Below are 17,427 nucleotides of genomic sequence, written 5' to 3' on the forward strand. Positions count from 1 at the left end.
TCTCTCTCTCTCTCTCTCTCTCTCTCTCTCTCTCTCTCTCTCTCTCTCTCTCTCTCTCTCTCTCTCTCTCTCTCTGCAACTGTCCCTCATCACCACCTACCTTCTGGACATTCTCACCTGAGTATACCATCAGCAAGCCTGTATAACCACTTCAAGTAGCTTTGGACATCTAGATGGCACAGGGGATAGAGTGCCTGGCCTAGAATCAGGAAGACTCATCTCCTTGAGTTCAAATCTAGCCTCACTTTCTAGCTGTGTGACCCTATGGCCAGTCACTTAACTCTGCTGCCTCAGTTCCTTATCTGTAAAATGAGATGGAGAAGGAAATGGCAAACCACTCCAGTGTCTTTTACCAAGAAAACCCCAAAAGGGGTCACTAAGAGTTGTACATGACTGAAACAACTACACAACAAAATACTATCAGCATCTTAAATTTAACATGACCATGGGACTCCCCACAAAACCGAACCAAACCAAACCAAATCAGCCTTCCTCCAGACTTCCCTATTTTTGTTGAGGGCACCAGCATCCATTTACAACCTTGGAGTCACTTTCAGCTCTTCTCCCTTACCCCTCATATCCAATCAGAAGATTTACTGGGAGGAGTTGGGTAGCTCATCGGATTGAAAGCTAGGTCAAGAGATAGAAGGTCCTGGGTTCAAATCTAGCCTCAGACGCTTCCTAGCTGTGTGACCCTGAACAGATCACTTAGTTCCCATTGCCTACCCTTACTACTCTTCTGGCTTAGAACCAATACATAGTATTGATTCTAAGACAGAAGGTAAGGGTTTAAAAAAAATTACCAGTCCTTCCTCCATAGCATCTCTCATATCCATCCCCTTCTCTCCACACAGATGGCCATTACCCTAGTTCTATTGTAATAGGCTCCCTGTTTTCAGTCTCTCCGCTTTACAGTTTACAAATTACAAGTCCTCTCCACATAAGTGCCAAAGTAATCTTCCTAAACTGCAGATCTAACCATGTTACTTCTCAAGAATCTTCATTTGCTCCCCATTGGCTCTAGGATAAAATTAAAGAAAAAAACCCAGAGTGGTACTTTGTACTCTAGCTCCAGACTACCTTTCCCATGACTTCCTTTCACATACTGTGTCCCATCAAAAATGTTCTATTTGCTGTTCTCTAACTTCCACATTCCATCTCCCACCTCCATGCTTTTGCACAGTCTTACCTCATATTTCTACTTGCTTGTATCCCCCCTTTGTATCTATCCCCAGTGCCTAGCACAGTCCTTGCATGTCATAAGCAACTAATGAATGCTTGTTGAAGTCTGTAAAGGGTATCCCTGCTCAGATACTGGAAACCCTCTGAGCCTATTCTGAGATTACAGTTTTTGAGATCTTCCATAAATAGAACACAATGTCTGTGAATAGACTATGAATGGAATGTCTGCAAATAAAAAAGTCCAGGAATAGACCATGAGTCTTCTTGTAATTGAATTCCATAAATGGATTCCTCTTTTTCTTCCTTATCCTTTGGGAGTAAAGGGAGAGGATTCATTGTTTTAGGAGTTGATAGAGAACCCATATACATAGATTTTGGTGGATGTAGACAAATCTAACCACACCTCTCTGCCCCTAGCTAGGTGTCTCTGCAGGAGAGTTGCAAACATGCCATCGTATGGAATTCTGGGCAAGTCACTTTCTGTCTCTGTGCCTCAGCTTCCTGTTCTGCAAAATAGAGATAATAGCCCCTGCCATGCCTCCTTCTCTAGGATTCTGAAAGGACAAAATGAGATCATGGATGGGATGGTGATTTGTAAACTGAAAGATGCTATAACTTGCTATTTAATATTAGCAAGAAACAAAAGATCCTTGCCATTTGCTTTCCCATTCATTATTTTATTTGTTCCCTACATCAACTAAATCACACAGGGATTAAAAGCTTTATTTTGTAAATGAGGAAACTGAGGCAGAATTATTTGTTAACTCCTTGAAAGCAGGACCTGCCCCACCCCTTTTAAAAATCTTTGGATTCTCTTAGCACCTAGAATAGAGCATATAGTAGGTGTACTTAATAAATATTTGTCTTGAATCATGACAAAGGAAGAGTTCCCCCATTCTCATACAACCAGTAAAATACAGAGCTAGGGCTAGAACAGAGCTCTCCTGACCCCCAGGCCCACGGCTCTCTCCACACTGCTCTCCAAAGGGGCCATTTATAAGGAGATATGCAATGGCAGTGTTCCAAGTGAAGGAATCCTAAAGTGTATCTCCTCAGAACTTCTAATCTCACCCTGAAGGGCTCCCTCACTTTGAGGGCTAGGAGCTTAGTGGACCGAGGAGTGTCAGAAGAGCTTGCCAGTTCCCAAAGGGCAAGTGAAATAAGTCCATTGTTCTGTGCCAGACAAGGAAATGCTGAAGAGTTATATCAGGGTCTCAGGATCCCTGATGAAAAGAACCTGCCCCCCTGCCCCGATTCCAGAGAAATTCTCTGATAGTTTGTCACTGCCTGAATCTCACACAGATCTGGGAAGGGAGGAAGTTACCCTAAACTGAGTCATGGGGACCCTGCCACACAGTTGTTCCCAGGCTACATCACAGTTCCATATAACATATCCCAGGCTTGAAAAGAAAACAGGCTGTGAACTTAAAAGGAAATCGACGGTGGAACCAGATTAGTGGAATGTGACACCAGTGAAAATAGTGAGTACTCCACCATGGAAAGTGTTCAAATGGAGGCTGATCTATGCCTCTCGGATATTGTGGAGGGGATTCTGCTAGAGCAGCAGAAGTCCCATGGCTGGGCACCTTCTGGCGCTCCTCCTAATTCTGGGGTTCTATGATAGTCCAGTGGCTCCTGGATCTGGAACAGAACCCTCCACATGTCATGCATCTCAAACTGAGGGTAGCTCTCTCCCTCAGCAAAGATTCCTTTCAGGTATGGCAGGCCCTATATCCCATTCTCCAGGTCCTCTGGTGTCTCTACTCTGAATGACCCTTCTTCCATCCATGGTCTGAATCCCTGGGGAGAAATTGGTTGCTGAGAAAAATGTCCTAACAGAGGAAGTATGGTGTGGCAAGAGACCTGCTTTTAAAGTCAGAGGACCTTCTTTTGAATTCCAGTTCTGCTGTTTATTAACTGGGTGACCTTGCATAAGTCCCTCCGCTTGCTTCTTTTCAGTTCCCATTTCTGTAATAGTTCAAAATGAACGTCCCAACTCTAAATCCTATGATAGAGCTGCCTATATAATAATTCAATACCGGTACACACAATGGGTCCACGCCGCCCCCTGGTGGTCTGACTTGGTGTAGGCGCCCCTCTCATTTCCCCCTCTTTCTGATTTCCATCCAGATAGAAGAAAGTACGAGTTTTTTTTCTAAGGAGATAGGTGGGGCCCAGACTGGGATTACGGCGGAAGGAAAACTCGAGGCCTCGCTCCTCCTCCCACAACTATGGCCGATGGTAAGAAGGGGAAACAGAGGCAGATCCATGTAAACGTCTTGTGTTAATACACATCAGTGTCTCCTTTAAATCCCGCCCCCCACCCCTCCCCCAAGCTCCTTAGTCCCAGTCCTGTCCACCTGGCTGGCCACTGGGCTGACTCTGACCGTTTCTGAGGTAGGTTGGTAACAAGTATGGTTTTGTCCCTCAAACCCAGGTCCAAGAGATGGCGACCCACCTGGGGTCACACCGGGAGAAGGGTGGCAGGCGTCCGAGTGTTCGGAGCCCATTCCCCTCCCCCGCCCTTCCCGCCCCCGGGCAGCTAATAAAAGCATCTTCGCCCAAGTCCAGGCGCCGGTGCGTAGTTGAGGCACGAAGAGAGGCGTAGATTGCTCGTCCCCAACGGTCCGGCACACCTGGAGGCGGCAGGTCTTCCGCCCTTGCCCTCAGGGCAGCAGCTCCCGGGCGGACCCGATCTGGTCATTTCTTCAACGGTAGGGGGCCTCTCCCCGGGCTGGGCCTGGAGGAATACGACGTGAATGTCGGCACCCCAATTCCTCTGCCCTCTCACCGTAGGACCGCTTCACCCTGGATTCTTCCACTAAACTTCCATCTCCTAACCTCCGCCGCCCACCTCACCACCCAGCTTCTCCGCCTTATTTCCTCCGAATACCCCGCCCCCGGCGGTACTAGAAGCTCGGGAACAACCGAGGTCACTCTCCCAGCTGTCTAAGGCGCGTCCGCAGCTCCCTGGTCTCTGTGGGGAGGGGACGTGGCAAACCGGTCCTTCGGGGGGAGCTAGAGGCAGGCCCCACGCTGGGGTAGAAGAGGGCGAGCCGCACACTCACCGCGGGGAGCGAGCAGGACTGGGTGGCACCATGACCAGGAGGCGGGGACCTCGCAGGGGCTGTTTGACCAGCACTGGGTCCCCGGGCAGGGGCCGGCTCGGAGGGTCCTTTTTCAAGGGATCCTAGGGGCAAGAGGTTAGAAGTGACGCCCTGGCATCATCCCTCTCTCCCCTCCGGTGCTCATCACAGCCCTCTCACCTTAGGGCTGCGGGCCGGGTTGACCGGCAGGGGTCTCTTGGGAGGCAACAGGCGGCCGGTTCCATCTCCTCGGTCTCCTGGGTCCTTTCGGGGCAAGCCAGGCCGGGGAGAGTGGCTCAGAGGTGGTGGTGGCCGTGCAGGTCTGGAGTCTCGGGGTTTCGAAGGACCGGGGCGCAGGGGCCGTACCACGTTGACTGGCTGGGAGCCAGGCTGGGAGAGTCCGGATTTCGGGGAAAGAGGCCCCCGAACTCCTTGGGGAGACACCTAGGGTGGGAGGAGAGGGAGAGAAAATCCCAACGGCCTCTCTTGCCTACCAGGAACCTCTGAGGGCTCAACCTCTCTTGAACTCCCTACTGACCCCCAAACCCTGCCCCATACAACCTCCTGTGCCCATAGTGGACTTTTCCTTCATCCTCCTCCCCTTACTCACCCCCGGGGCAGGGCGAAGAGGCTGGCGAAGGGGTAGGTTCTGCAAAGTTAAGCCCGATTGGGCCCCACTCCTGGAACTTTTGGTGACCTTTGAGCGGTGGCTGGAAAAAGGAAAGGACCCAGGTGAGCCACACCACACGTGGATATGGGGATTTGAGACCACTTCCCATCTCCAGCCTTTGCAGAGGCTTTGCATGCCTTGAATGCCCTCCACAAAACTTCTCTGCCTCAGAGTACAAGAATTCTTTCCAGAAACAACTCCTGTCACCTCCTACAGGAAGGCAGTCTAGATTCACGAACTCTTCCTCCAAAGAAATTGCTTCCTATCTATTTGGAATGTTTTAGATTTAGTCTTATGTATACCCTACAAGTTTCTCTCCATTCAAATGTAAGCTCCCTGCTGGCAGATGCTAAATGTTGTGTCTGTTTCTTGGTACCTAAAACATTTCCTGACACAGCAAGAATGTGATAAAATTGCTTCTACTTGTGGTATTCCCATCCCGTAGGGGTGAGACTTAGATGGCAACTCAGGCCCCTTGCAATTCCAAGCTTTCATGAGGTTCATTAGTGACTGAGTTTGGAACCTGAACCTGGGCTCTTTCCACTACTTCATGATGTCTTCCTTTGCACAGTCTGATGAGAAGCACTGTAATGTGGGGCAAAAAGCCTTGAGGCTCCCTCAAAAGGGCTTCAGTCTTGCCTCAGCTGGTTGCTAATTGTATCAACACAGGCAAGCTGCTAGATAGATTTAGGAAAGACCAGAACACTGGGTTAGACAGAAAATCTGCCAGCCTGGAGCAACTGTAACTCCAGTTTCTGAGCTCAATGGGCATACTCTGGAAAATCCTCTTACTGGGACTTCCTGGCTCTGCACCTGGCTCATGGGACAACCTTGGACAAGTCAACTTCCCCAGTCTAGGCTGCCTTTTGTTCATCTGTAAAATAAAGGAGTTGACATCTATGTGCTGGCATCTTAGCATGGAGGGACTTCTTGGGTTTGCTTTTAGCAAAGTTTCTTAGTAAATGTGCATGTATTTGTGTATGTGGGTATCATCAATGCCCAAACTTTGAGGGCTTAGATGGGAGGAAGGGAAAGACCCTTCCAGACATGGGCACAGAGGAAGAGAGTTGGAGTAACCCTAGTGCCCTGGGGCAGTGGTGTTCATCCTTAGAATTGATAGAACTGGGGAAGGGGGCTCAGGAAGAGAAGCAGAAGAGCCCTGGGGCAAGTAAGTGTGTGGGAGGCTACTGAGGCCAGTTATAGAATCACATCATCTCCTTACATCCCTGTTTCCTACTCTTTTCTGTCATGAGAAACTAGAGAAGGAGCACATAGTAGGTGCTTAGTAAGGAGAAGAAAATTTAACTGAACAGGACAGCTGTCTGCAAATGGTTCATTAACTGTCACCTGGGAGAGAGTTTGTTCTGCTTGGCCCTAGAGGGCAGAAGTAAGAGCAAATGAGATCACAGATAGGAAGGGCAAACCTTAAAGTTCTAGTTGATTTATCTACTTCATTGCTATGTATATATCTATTTTATTATTTTTATATGTTTTGTCTATTATTGTTATTATTAGGAGGAGGAAGAGCCATGGATAGACATTGTAGAGAAGTCAAAATAGGTTTAACATAAAGAAAAACTGCCCAGTCATGAGAGCTGTCCCAGCTTGGCTGATGGGCCAACTTGGGAGTTGGTTCCCTCTCTTTGGAAGGGTTCAAGCAGAGGCCAGCAAACCATCTAGAGCACTGATGGCAAACCTATAGCACAGATGCCAAAGATGGCATGCAAAGAGTACTTGGCCACCTTCCCCCCACCCCCTTCATTACTAGGAAGGCAGAGGGACTTGGGTGGAGCTGCTCCCCTCCCCCTCTCCACCATACCGGATGACATTTTTTCACATCCCCCACCCCTCTGCCGAGCAGCCCACTGGGATCGCACAGGGGGCAAGGTGGGTGGCTCACAGGTAGCAGAGCTAGAGAGGAGGAGAGTGGAGCACTGGGACCACTCTCCTTCCCCCTCTCTACATTCCTTGAGGACATTCCTCATTTCAGAAGCCCAATGGGAGAATTTCCTTCCTCCCCTATCTGGGGTAAAGGAGGGATGGGGAGCAGGTATGTGAGGGGGGTGTCTCAGTACTTGGGGGGGCAGTACTCCATCTCTAAAAGGTTCGCCATCACTGATCTAGAGTATGTTGTGGAGTAAATGATTTTCTGGATATAGACTAGGTCAGATGGCTACTAAGTTCTTTTCTAATTCTGAAACTCTATGATTCTGCTTAAAAAATATTTGTGAAATATACCTGAAGAGAGAGACAATACAATTTAGTGAAAGGATGGCTCAATTTGGAATTATAAGGCCTAACAGAGGACTCTCATTAAACACAGGAACTATTCTGTCTCTTATCTGCTGCATGACTTTGGACAAGTCATTTGACCTCTGGGTAATGAAAGGATTAAACTAGATGATAGTAAGGTTTCTTCAAGTTCTAAATTTCATAATCCTATGACCTGACATTGTGGTAAAGAAGAGGAAGTCTTGGATTTAGACCCAGGAGGATTAGATCCTCGATTTTGTCCCTCGCTCTGGGCATAGCTCTTCCCTTTTTCAAAGGGTTGGACCTCAGTTTCTCCCTCTGTTAAATGAGGGGAAGAAACATGATGGTCTCAGAGGGACTTTCCAGTTCATGTGATGGGAGGACATGAGGAGTGTGGGGACAGGAAGAGAAGGCATGCTCCCACACCCACTTACCGGCAGCTCTCTTGTCCTTTTCTCAGCCCTCGAAGGCTCTGGTACAGCAGAGAGTTTGGGGAACGGTAGTAGTATAGAGCCAGCCCAGCACTGGGAAGCAGTAATAGGATGAAGACGAGAAGCAGGGCCAATAGAGTGGCATCGTGGTCTAGGGGAGGGCATGGAGACAGGTGGTCAATTCAGGGATGAGGATTTCCCTCTCTCCTCCTGCCTCATCACCAGCCTGTTTGACACTCACTGTCATACTGCACAGGACCACTATCCACGCTGCCCCCCAGCCCTGGTTTCTCACAGGTTGGGGGGGCCCAGCCTGCATCACAGTGGCAGTTCTTATTGCTGTTACAAACCTTGGGGGAGGAGAAAAGAGAAAGGACAAGGCTGGAAATAAAAGGACATCATCCACTCAGAATCTGAGTTCCCAGGACTCACCCCCAGGGATCACTCACCCCATGGCCATGGCATGTGTCTAGGCACCTCTGAAGGTCAGGGAAAGAGGCATTCTGGCATCTCCGATCATGACACACCTAGTGATGGTGGATGGGAATGATGGAAGCAGATGGTGTTGTTGGGCCCAGGGCACCCTGGGCTAGGCAGGACAGGCTAAGGGGAAAGGAGTCCCAGGGCATCTGCTAGGGAGGAGGTTGATCATCTTAGGAGTCCTAAAAACTCACAGAAATCCCCCCACCAAAGATCCCATATGCCTAGGGAGCCCCCCCTTTCATTGGCCCTGGGGCTGGTGAAGCTGGCTCACCATGCCATCTCCACACTTAGTACCAGGCAGCACAAGACCAGGGTCTGGCAAGTCAGCTGAGGAATCAGGTCGGGGTACACGGTACATGAAAGCTCCTCTGCATGTCACCTCCCTGCCACCCAGACGGATGGTGGTCTCCATGGAAACAGTGTGTGGTCCTCTGGGCTTGTCTGCCCCACTCTGGCACTGGAGCTTTCCACACTTGGCATCTCTGCAGGGGCAGGGGAGGAGAGTGTCAAGAGGGCAGCCAGCCTAGAAGCCTCTCCAAGAGCTGACACAAATTTAATAACTGCTGGTGCCTCTTTAGCAGTTTCAAGTTTATAATGTGTTTTTTCACATATATCATTTCATTAGATCCTTACTACACTCTGAGGGTTAGATTCAACAAATGTTATCAACCCCATTTTACAGGTGAGGAAACTGGGACTCAGGACTCATCTGGGTTAAGTGATTTGGCCATGGGCATTCAACCAGGAAGTGTCAGAGACAGGAGTCCAACTCAGAACCTCCTGAGCCCAAATCCAACCCCCATCTGAAATCTTTACCCACATTTCTGGCCCTTGACCCTTGTCACCACTAATTCCTGGTCCAAGTTATTCTTTGTACCATTTGATTCCTAATCCCATCTTTCCCATCATCCTAGTTAGTACTCCTACCCACCCAGTAGTTTCTGACCTCTAATCCCTTCATGTGCCTGCCCCTAGTTCTATTCCTCCCTCAAACTGCTCATCCCACTCATTCTCTCATTCTCCCTCATGTCTCCCTGACATCTTGTTCCCCTGACCCCTCACTCCCCCCACACCTTGTCTTGAAGATCCTGGCCTGTCCTTTCTTCGCCTCCCTCTGTCCCTACTCTCACCTCCGATCACACGGGACATAGTGGCCTTCACTGTCCTGGCCACAGTTCCCATATCGATCCCCAGCTGAGTTCACATCTTGGAAGCAGGCATCAGGGGCTGGGTGGGCACCTGGGAGTTGGAAGTAGTGAGAAAGGGATCAGGATTTAGGAAAGAGAATATGTCCTCTAGGGCAAGAAAAATGGAGTCCTCTCCACCAGGTGTCCTTGGATGTCCTTTCCCCATCCTTCCCAAAGGCTGTCTACATGAGGGGGTTACCTGACTTGGGGGGAGAGGGGTGTGCCCAAGGAGGAATTGGGATAAGCACCTCAGCTTTGAGGAAGGGAAGAGCCTGAAGAGAAAGCGCTATTGCCCCTGCCTCATACAGGGAAGAATTGGGCAAGGCTCTCACCAGGCCCCCAGAGTTGTTGGCACTGCCCCTCATGGGTGGGACACATGCCATCTCGGCAGTAAGCAGTGCCCCCAGCACACGGGGAGCCATCAAGGAGGTAGACATTGGCTGGACAGTGGGGAGAGGCTCCAGTGCAGAATTCAGGCAGGTCACAGTCCCCAGCTCCTTCTCGGCACAATGTCCCAGCAGGCTTCAGCTGTAGTAGGGTAGGCAGAGAGACAAAAGACAGGTACAAAAGAATAGAGATGAACAGAGACAGAGGAAAGCCGAGTACAAAACCAGAGGAGGAAAGCAGAAGCAAGTCAGGTCAACCACAGAATGTCTGACCTTTGCCTGCCCCTCCACTCTATCTATGCCTTCTCTCACCAGGTTAGAACCCAGTTTAGTCCTAGCCCTCTGGGAAAACTGAGGCTCAGTCACCTCACTGCTCCTCCCCATCTCCTCCCTTCCCCCATCCCACCTCCTCACCGAGCAATGGGCACAGCAGTCCCCCTGAGCACACTGGGCTCCCTCCCGAAGGGTGCAGTTATGAGCATGGCAGCAGGGATCAGTGCACTCCTGGATCCCAAAAACAGAGAGAAAGAGAGATGAAGAAATGCAAAGCCAAGACCAAGGTTCTGGCCTAACTCTGGGAAATCAATAGATGAGGGCCTTCCTCAGTCAGGAATCTCTCAATTGGGAGAGAAGTTGGGGGAGGTCCCCAGGAGCACTGAGAGGTCTCTGTGGAAAGATAGGGGTTCCCAGGGAGGGGAAGGGAGACTAGAAAGGACAAAGGATCCTGGTAAACCTGTGGGTCTCAAGATTTGGGGGTGAGGAGCAGCTTCAAGGGATACTGAAAGATCCACAGGACACTTGAGATCTCTAGTGAGAAGCTAGGGATCCTGCACTGGTGGTCATAGAGCACTGGAGACTTGCTGGGTTCTAGAGAATGAGGGCCTTAGTCTGAGAGTCACTGGGGGCCTGAGTGGTCTGTGGAACACTGAGAATCACAGGTTGGGTATGAGAGAAATCACGGGGAGTCCTGACTGAACAGAGGGGGGCCCAGAAACCAGGAGCCAAATGAGCAAATCAGGGAGATATCCAAGTCTGGCTGGTCCACTGGGGTCAGGGCTGGCATGAGGGATATCAGAGCCTAACCTCAACGTCCCCACAATCACACTCCTCGCCATCTTCCAAGAAGCCGTTCCCACAGCGGCCTCCCAAGACCAGCAACCGAGGGTCAGGAGGGTTGAAGAGGCACATTCCCCCTCCCTTTTGGAAGAAGTTGAGCAGCTGCTGTCGGCTACAGGAACTGAACACTTGTGGAAACGGGTGTCTGCAGAGGGTGGGAGAAAGACAAGGGGAGACAGATGGGCACACAGTCTGCTCCACCCACAATCACTGTCTTAGCAAAGGCTGAGGTCTGATCAGCAGGGGGCACTGTGGTCCCACAGATCAACTCACAGTCTGAGCCTGGACAGGAGGAAACGGACCCAGCTGGGCACATCTGCACTGTGGCTCAGATGCTCATCACTTCATGCCTGCAAGAGCTTCCTCTCTCCCCATTCTAGTCCTTCCTCTGCCCAGTGGCCAAAGTGATCTCCCTAAGCAGCGATGGTGAAACTTTTAGAGACTGAGTGTCCAAAGTGCACCCTCAGGCCACACGTGAGTCATCCCCTTACCCCAGGAAGTGCTCCCATTGGGCTGCTGGGCAGAGGAGCAGTGGAGAGATGGAAAGGAGCAGCCCCCTCCAGCACACATTCCATAGGTTCTCCAGCCTAGCTCTAAAGCACTGGTCTCATGCTACTCTTACTCAGCAAACTCCAGTGCCTCCCTCTCACCACTAGGATGGAGTACAGATAGACTCTCGGCTATTTCAGAAACTGCAGCTTTCTTACATATAACTCTTCTCCCCTTGCCTGATGATCCAGGGACACTGGCCTTCCTGATGTCTCTCCTAAGCATTGCTCTATATCTCCCAACTCTAAGCATTCTTACTGGTCCTTCCGCCCCATTAGTTAGAACTCTCTCCCTCTTCATTTCCAATCCTGGATTCCTTCCAATGCCTCTTTCTGTAAGAAGCTTTTTTCTAGTTATTTCCATGTTGTCACTGTGAGCTCCTTGGGAACAGAGAATGTTTTTTTTGCCTTTCTGTGTATCCCCAGCTCTTATTGAAGTGCCTGGCACATAGTAGGTGTTTATTAACAACTGATTGGACCTTTCAATACCCCAGTGAGGTAGATGTTGCATGTGCTATAGACATGAGCACAGATTCACTGAAATGAGCATATATCCAGAGCCATCAGCATTAGTCAGGGGCACAGGCAGAGACACACAGGATGGCAGAGCTGGGAAGGGTCTTAGAACATAGAATGTCAAAGCAGAAAGGGATTCTTGAGACTTTGCAGTCCAGGGGTTCTTAACTTGGATCCTTCAAGGAATTTGTGAATTTGGTTGGTTGGTTGGTTTTGAATTACATAACTTTATTTTGACATAATCAGTTTCCTTTGTAACCCTATGCCAATTATTCAATGCATTTAAAAACATGATTCTCAGAAGGGACCCTAGGCTTCACCATACTGCCAAAAAGTCAGGAACCCCAGATCTAACCCAACCCTCTCCATTTATATATAGATAAGGAAACAGGATCAATGAGGGGAGATGATTTGCTCATCCCTTATTAGCAATATAATCCAGAACCAGAATCCAGAATCTAGAACTCAGATCCCTTGACTTCCCTCCCCACCAAACCCTGTCCAGAGCTATTTTATTTTTACTTCACAGATATTTTCCTCAGAATTGAATCCTGCCCTGCTCTGGCTCTGGCCTCACTTACCCAGTGGCTGCTGCCATCACACAGCCCCCCTCCTCAGGCAAGGCCTCTTCACAGCAACCATCAGCATCGTGGCTCATCCCAAAACTGTGGCCGATCTCATGAGCCATGGTAGCGGCTGCACCAATGGGCAAATCTGAGTGGTCCTGAGTGAGACAGAGAATCAGCCCAGATCCCTCCCCTTCTTCACCCTTAGTCCTCTTCCTCTCCCTAAGGGAGACCCACCAAAGACCTACAGCTGAAGGAAAGAATTGAGAGGGTAAAAACTCTTCTGTAACAAGCAGCAAACTTATCCTGTAAGGGGTTGCTTAACTCCAGGAAATAAAGGATCCTGGCACAAGGTTGTGGAGCCACCCAGGGAAAGGGGGCCTGTTGGTCCCAGGCAGAGTTCTAAGGCTGGGTCAGTGAAGAGGTGGGGGAGGGAGGGTATCGGGCTTGAGGGTTAGGGTCAGAGGTCCTCGAGGTGACAGAAAAGCCAGGCAGAATCTGAGCCCTAAAAAGGGTATCCTCACCGCGCTCACTCCTCCAGAGTTATCAGCGCTGCACATGCCCTCCAGGGGCGCCATGCCAATGGTGGTACCGTGAAAGGTGCGACCCCTGCTCATAGCAGACGGGAAGAGAGGGGGGGGGGGGAAGAGAGAGAGAGAGCGCTTATGGGAGTCCCTCTCCCCAGTCCACTTCTCCCAAGCCCCCATAATCCTAGGCCACGAGAAACCTACGTGAGAAGCTGGGCGGTGTCGTGGGGCCGCCTGGACCGCAGCCCTCGACGCCACTGCAGGAAAGCCCAAAGCGTGGCGTTGGCATCTCCTGTGACGCGGCTCTGGTCTCGCTCGGTCCACACCTCTAGGCCGGTCAGCGCTACCTTGATGTTGAGGGACCTGTAAAACTGGGTGGGGTGGGGCAAAGGAAAAGAGAGCCTCGGATGCGGTGTAAACCAACTGGGTGAATCCCTGGAGAGAAGTTCAGTTCTCCACACTCGAGGCCCCTCCCCCCCCCCACTTGGATTAGCTCCATTCCATGGCCCAGCACTATCCGCCACGGATCCGCTAGGAGCCCACCCCGGCCCCCTCCCCGTCCCAATGCAGTCGGGGACCTCCAATCCTTCTCAGAGATTCAGACTCTCCCTCCTCCCTCCCCCTCTCTGCCCAGCCCAGCCACCATCCGGCCACCCTCCTCTTCTCCCCTTTACCTTGTCCACATAGTTGGCTATCTCGAGCAGTCGCTGCTTGGTGCGACCCAGATCCCTCTCCTGCCTCAGGTACTAGGGTGCAAGGAGCGGGGCCATCAGAGGCGGTGAGGCCCCAGAACACTGCCTAGCCTTGTCGAGGCTCTCCCCAAGATTGGCCCTGCCTCCGCCCATCCCCGCCCGCCCCACCTCACCAAAGCATGGTCTGCCACAATGAAGAGCTCCAGGTACTTCAGGGCCCGCCTCGAGTCGCGTCTCACCTGAGGGAAGGGAAAGGGGCCGGAGACATTTGAGAGACCTAAAAAGGGGGTTCGAGGGTGGGGTGCAACCCTAGAAAAGAGGCCCTGGGAGACAGCGGGTGGGCCAATCCGGGTCCGAGGTCGACCGTGGGTGGGCGGGGCCTGATTGGGGGCGGAGCCTTGGGGATAGAGGGGATGGAAACTTGACAAAAAGCGCTCACCCTGGGTCCCCGACGTCCACGTCGGTGGAGAAGGCTGGCCAGGTTTAAGGCCCCAGGGAGCCCGTGGCTACAGGTCCCATCCTTTCTGGGCAGCTGCTCGGTCCGGAAGAGGCGGTGGGGGCCGGGCGGTCCGAACGCAGAAGTCCGAGGAGGCTGCACGTAGTAGCTGCGGTTGGCGCTGAGTACTATCAGCCCGCTGGAGGAGGGGCGGGGTTGGCGAGGCAGTGAGATGGGGCATCGCCCAGCTCGGATCCCTTCTCGGACCCCACAGAAGTCCTTCCTTCCACACTGCCTCCTCTCCCAGGACCACCTCCAAGCCCAGGCGCTCCCCTTTACCTGATCCCGGAGCAGGAGCTGAGGGCAACCCAGGAGTCCGGGAATCCCCGCACATGGCCATGGTAGTAGCAGTGGTCCTGGGGGAAGGAGTGGGCGAATATTCAGCCTCAGCCTCTGCCCCTCCATTTTAATCTTCTTCATTGGGGCCTCTAGGGCGGGGAGGGGAATGCTCCTCACCTAGCTCAGTGAGGGGGGAGGCCTCTCCCACAGGAAGGATTAAGGGTCTCTGCTATTCTTAGAGGACCTCCAGAGAGCTCCCACAACTACACCCCAGCCCCAAGATCCTATAACTCCAGCTAGCTCTCTTCCCTCCTCTACCAGGGAGCTGATTTTACCGTATGGTTGGGGGCCGAAGTCACCGCCTTCCCATCTGGATCATAGTGGGTTTCCGTGTAACCCTCAGCCAGCAGCCAACTAAGGAATTTAGAGTAGGGAGAAAAGAGATAACTCCTTTATTGCCACCTTTACCAGGGAGCCTTCTTTGATTGACTCCCCTATTTCTTTTCTCTGTTTGCAAACATGTATATGCTCACATTTCCTAGTATATGCTTTTGATAGTTTATTTTTATTGAAGAGGGACCAGGTTCCCCCTCTCCCCACCCTGAAGATAAGACTAAGTCTCCCCACTCTGAATGGAAGATCCCTGAGGGCTAGGGCTTTCTCTCAGACTGCAGGCTCCCTGAAGGCAGCAGAATAAGAGCCTGCTGAGGTCTCAGATCTTGAATCTGCCTTAAATGCTTCCATCCTGAACTGAACCCAAAGCTACTTGTATGATAGTTACATCCTGCACATTCTATATATATATATTTACCTCCAGAGTCCTGTGGAACCCCGTCTAAACCACTTCTCCAATTTATGAGAATTGCAGAATTGAGAAACACCACCTTAACATGATAGCTTATAGAAGTTAAAGCATAAGTCTTCTGGCTTTGGGTCAGGGTCAGCAGGGACCACTCTATTGATGGGGCCACGCTGATGGGCACCTAATCTTGCTTCTCTCTTGTACCTTTGTCAGTTTGTAATTAGGTGGCTCTCTGCCTTGCAATCTGAACCTGAACACTTTGACAAAGATAGCGCAGCCTTTCCAACCACAGATTTCTCACCCCTTGAAATCTGGCTCCTGCTATATTACTGAAACTTCTCTTCCTAGGTTACTAATAGCCCCTATTCACCAAATTCAAGGGAATTTTCCCAAGCCTTCTTGCAGTCTCTGAAGCAATATTTCAATTTTCTCCTCCTGAAAAGCCCTTCTTCGTGCTTTCTGACACTGTTCTTTCCCTGTTCTCCTTCTCTCTCTGGTTCCCTCATCTACACAAGACTTGAGAGTCAAGAAGCCCTGACACTACCATTTAATGACTACATGGACTTGGACACATTTCTTCCCCTCTCTGGGTCTTGGTTTCCTCCTCTGTAAGATGGAGAGAAAAATAATAATAGTTAACATTTATATGGTGCTTTAAAGTTTGCAAAGCACTTCTCTTATATTATCATTTGATCCTAGCAAAAATCCTGTGAAGTAGGTGCTGTGATTATCCCCATTTTGCAGATGAGGAACCTGAATGAGCATATTTAAGTGAGCTGCTCCCAGTCACTTAGTTACTAGTGTCTGAGGCAAAACTTGAACTCTCAACTTTTTTATTCTAGAACAGAAATTTACTTCACTGGATAGCTTCTAATAGTAACAGCTTCTGCCCAGGCTCCCTCCTAGCTTAGATGCAAGAATCTCATTAAGAGAATGTTTATGAAGCTCTTTGGAAGCCCTAAAAACCATCTCTTTCTCTTTGTGTGTGTGTGTGTGTGTGTGTGTGTGTGTGTGTGTGTGTGTGTGTGTCTGGGTGTGTGTGTGTGTATGCGCATGTGTCTCAGACTCTCTCTGTCTTTCTCCAATCTCTCTTTTTTCCCTCCTTCTTCCTTATCTAGTTTTAGTACCCCTTCTAAGTCCTATCAGTATCCAATGGGCCACTAGCACAACTCCCAGGCTTCCCAGTATCTTAGACTCACCGGTTTTTCTGCAGGGAAAGGAGAAGTTCCTTGCCTTCAGCCCTCACTGACAGCAAGGCCTCATCTGGACTTTTGATCTAGGTGGAGGAAAAAAGCCAGGAGAAGATGAGGTTGGATAGGAGCAGGTAGACAGACACAACCACTACAGTTTCTACCATGTGTATTATGTGAATCTAAATTTGCTTGACCTATCTGAGCTCTCATCGTTTCCTATCCAGAGATGAGCTGTACTTGTTTGGGGAGTAAGCTGTATGGAGGGGTGCAGAGCATCCTTGAGTATCCAAACACATGACCTACAGTATTCCCCAAACACATCTCTGCTCCAAGATCCAAGCTCCCACTCTCTCATCCATCCAGAATGAGAAGGCTGTAGGGAAAGGGGGACAGGACTTGGTTGAAGAGAGGAGAATGAGGGCTATGTGGGGAGTTGAGGATACGCCTGGATCTGATGAGACAGGCTGTCAGGAAGGTTGGAATCCAGATGCTCCAGATGTCTGAGCTCTTCCCTCCTTATTCTGAGCCTCTCTGACTCTGACTTCCTGTTTCTATATCTCTCCCTCTCTCTAATTTTGCCTCTCACTCTGGGTCAATATCTACCACTTAGTCTCTAGGGTTCTGGCCCTGTCTTCATCCCCTTCTATTTCTTGGCCCCTCCCCTTTCCATCCTGCCACCAATCCTCATTTCAGGCTTAGTTCCTTGGACAAGCTATTTCTCTTTTCTTTCCCTGGCTCCTCCCCCTTCCCCTCTCCACCGTTAAGTGAATAATCTGAAGGGAAAATTCAGCTCTCTGTCCCCTCAGCTGGGGTCACTCTAGCCAGTCTCTTGCCTCTCTCGATCCTCTTTATGCCTTTCCCATGGATGTCTTTCTCTCTGTTTCCCCCCTCCTCCTCTGAAATGTGTGGGGAAGGAAAGAGAGACAAAGAGACAGACACAGAGAGGCAGAGAGAGAGAGAGAGAGAGACAGGAAGAGGCAGAGGAGACAGAGAGAGGAGAGAGAGAGAGAGAGA

General features: G+C 50.5%; 1 protein-coding gene across 1 annotated transcript; it reads right to left on the reverse strand.

The window, feature by feature from the left end:
* Nucleotides 1-3,096: 3,096 nt before the first annotated feature.
* Nucleotides 3,097-16,689, reverse strand: ADAM33 (ADAM metallopeptidase domain 33). The gene is made up of 22 exons (XM_044681787.1): nucleotides 16,651-16,689; nucleotides 16,420-16,496; nucleotides 14,754-14,832; nucleotides 14,419-14,495; nucleotides 14,083-14,278; nucleotides 13,817-13,882; nucleotides 13,626-13,697; nucleotides 13,156-13,322; nucleotides 12,949-13,033; nucleotides 12,440-12,582; nucleotides 10,762-10,939; nucleotides 10,093-10,182; nucleotides 9,625-9,820; nucleotides 9,236-9,344; nucleotides 8,377-8,587; nucleotides 8,072-8,149; nucleotides 7,864-7,972; nucleotides 7,626-7,773; nucleotides 4,879-4,978; nucleotides 4,449-4,712; nucleotides 4,251-4,372; nucleotides 3,097-3,922 (listed from the first exon to the last, which is right to left on the reverse strand). Exons 1-22 carry the CDS (start codon nucleotides 16,687-16,689, stop codon nucleotides 3,883-3,885), a joined length of 2,646 nt encoding a protein of 881 aa, XP_044537722.1. The 3' UTR covers nucleotides 3,097-3,882.
* Nucleotides 16,690-17,427: the final 738 nt, after the last annotated feature.

This window comes from Gracilinanus agilis, chromosome 6 (genome assembly GCF_016433145.1).
Source record: "Gracilinanus agilis isolate LMUSP501 chromosome 6, AgileGrace, whole genome shotgun sequence".
In the NCBI taxonomy this organism is placed as follows: Eukaryota; Metazoa; Chordata; class Mammalia; order Didelphimorphia; family Didelphidae; genus Gracilinanus; species Gracilinanus agilis.

Excerpts from the sequence above, each read along its gene's own strand:
- ADAM33 (XM_044681787.1), bottom strand. The coding sequence starts at position 16,689 with ATGCTCTGCACCCCTCCATACAGCTTACTCCCCAAACAA. Across the intron at positions 13,883-14,082 it reads GTGGACGTCGGGGACCCAGG|GTGAGACGCGACTCGAGGCG; the intron begins GTGAGCGCTTTT and ends CCCTTCCCTCAG. Across the intron at positions 8,150-8,376 it reads CTAAGTGTGGAGATGGCATG|GTGTGTCATGATCGGAGATG; the intron begins GTGAGCCAGCTT and ends CACCATCACTAG.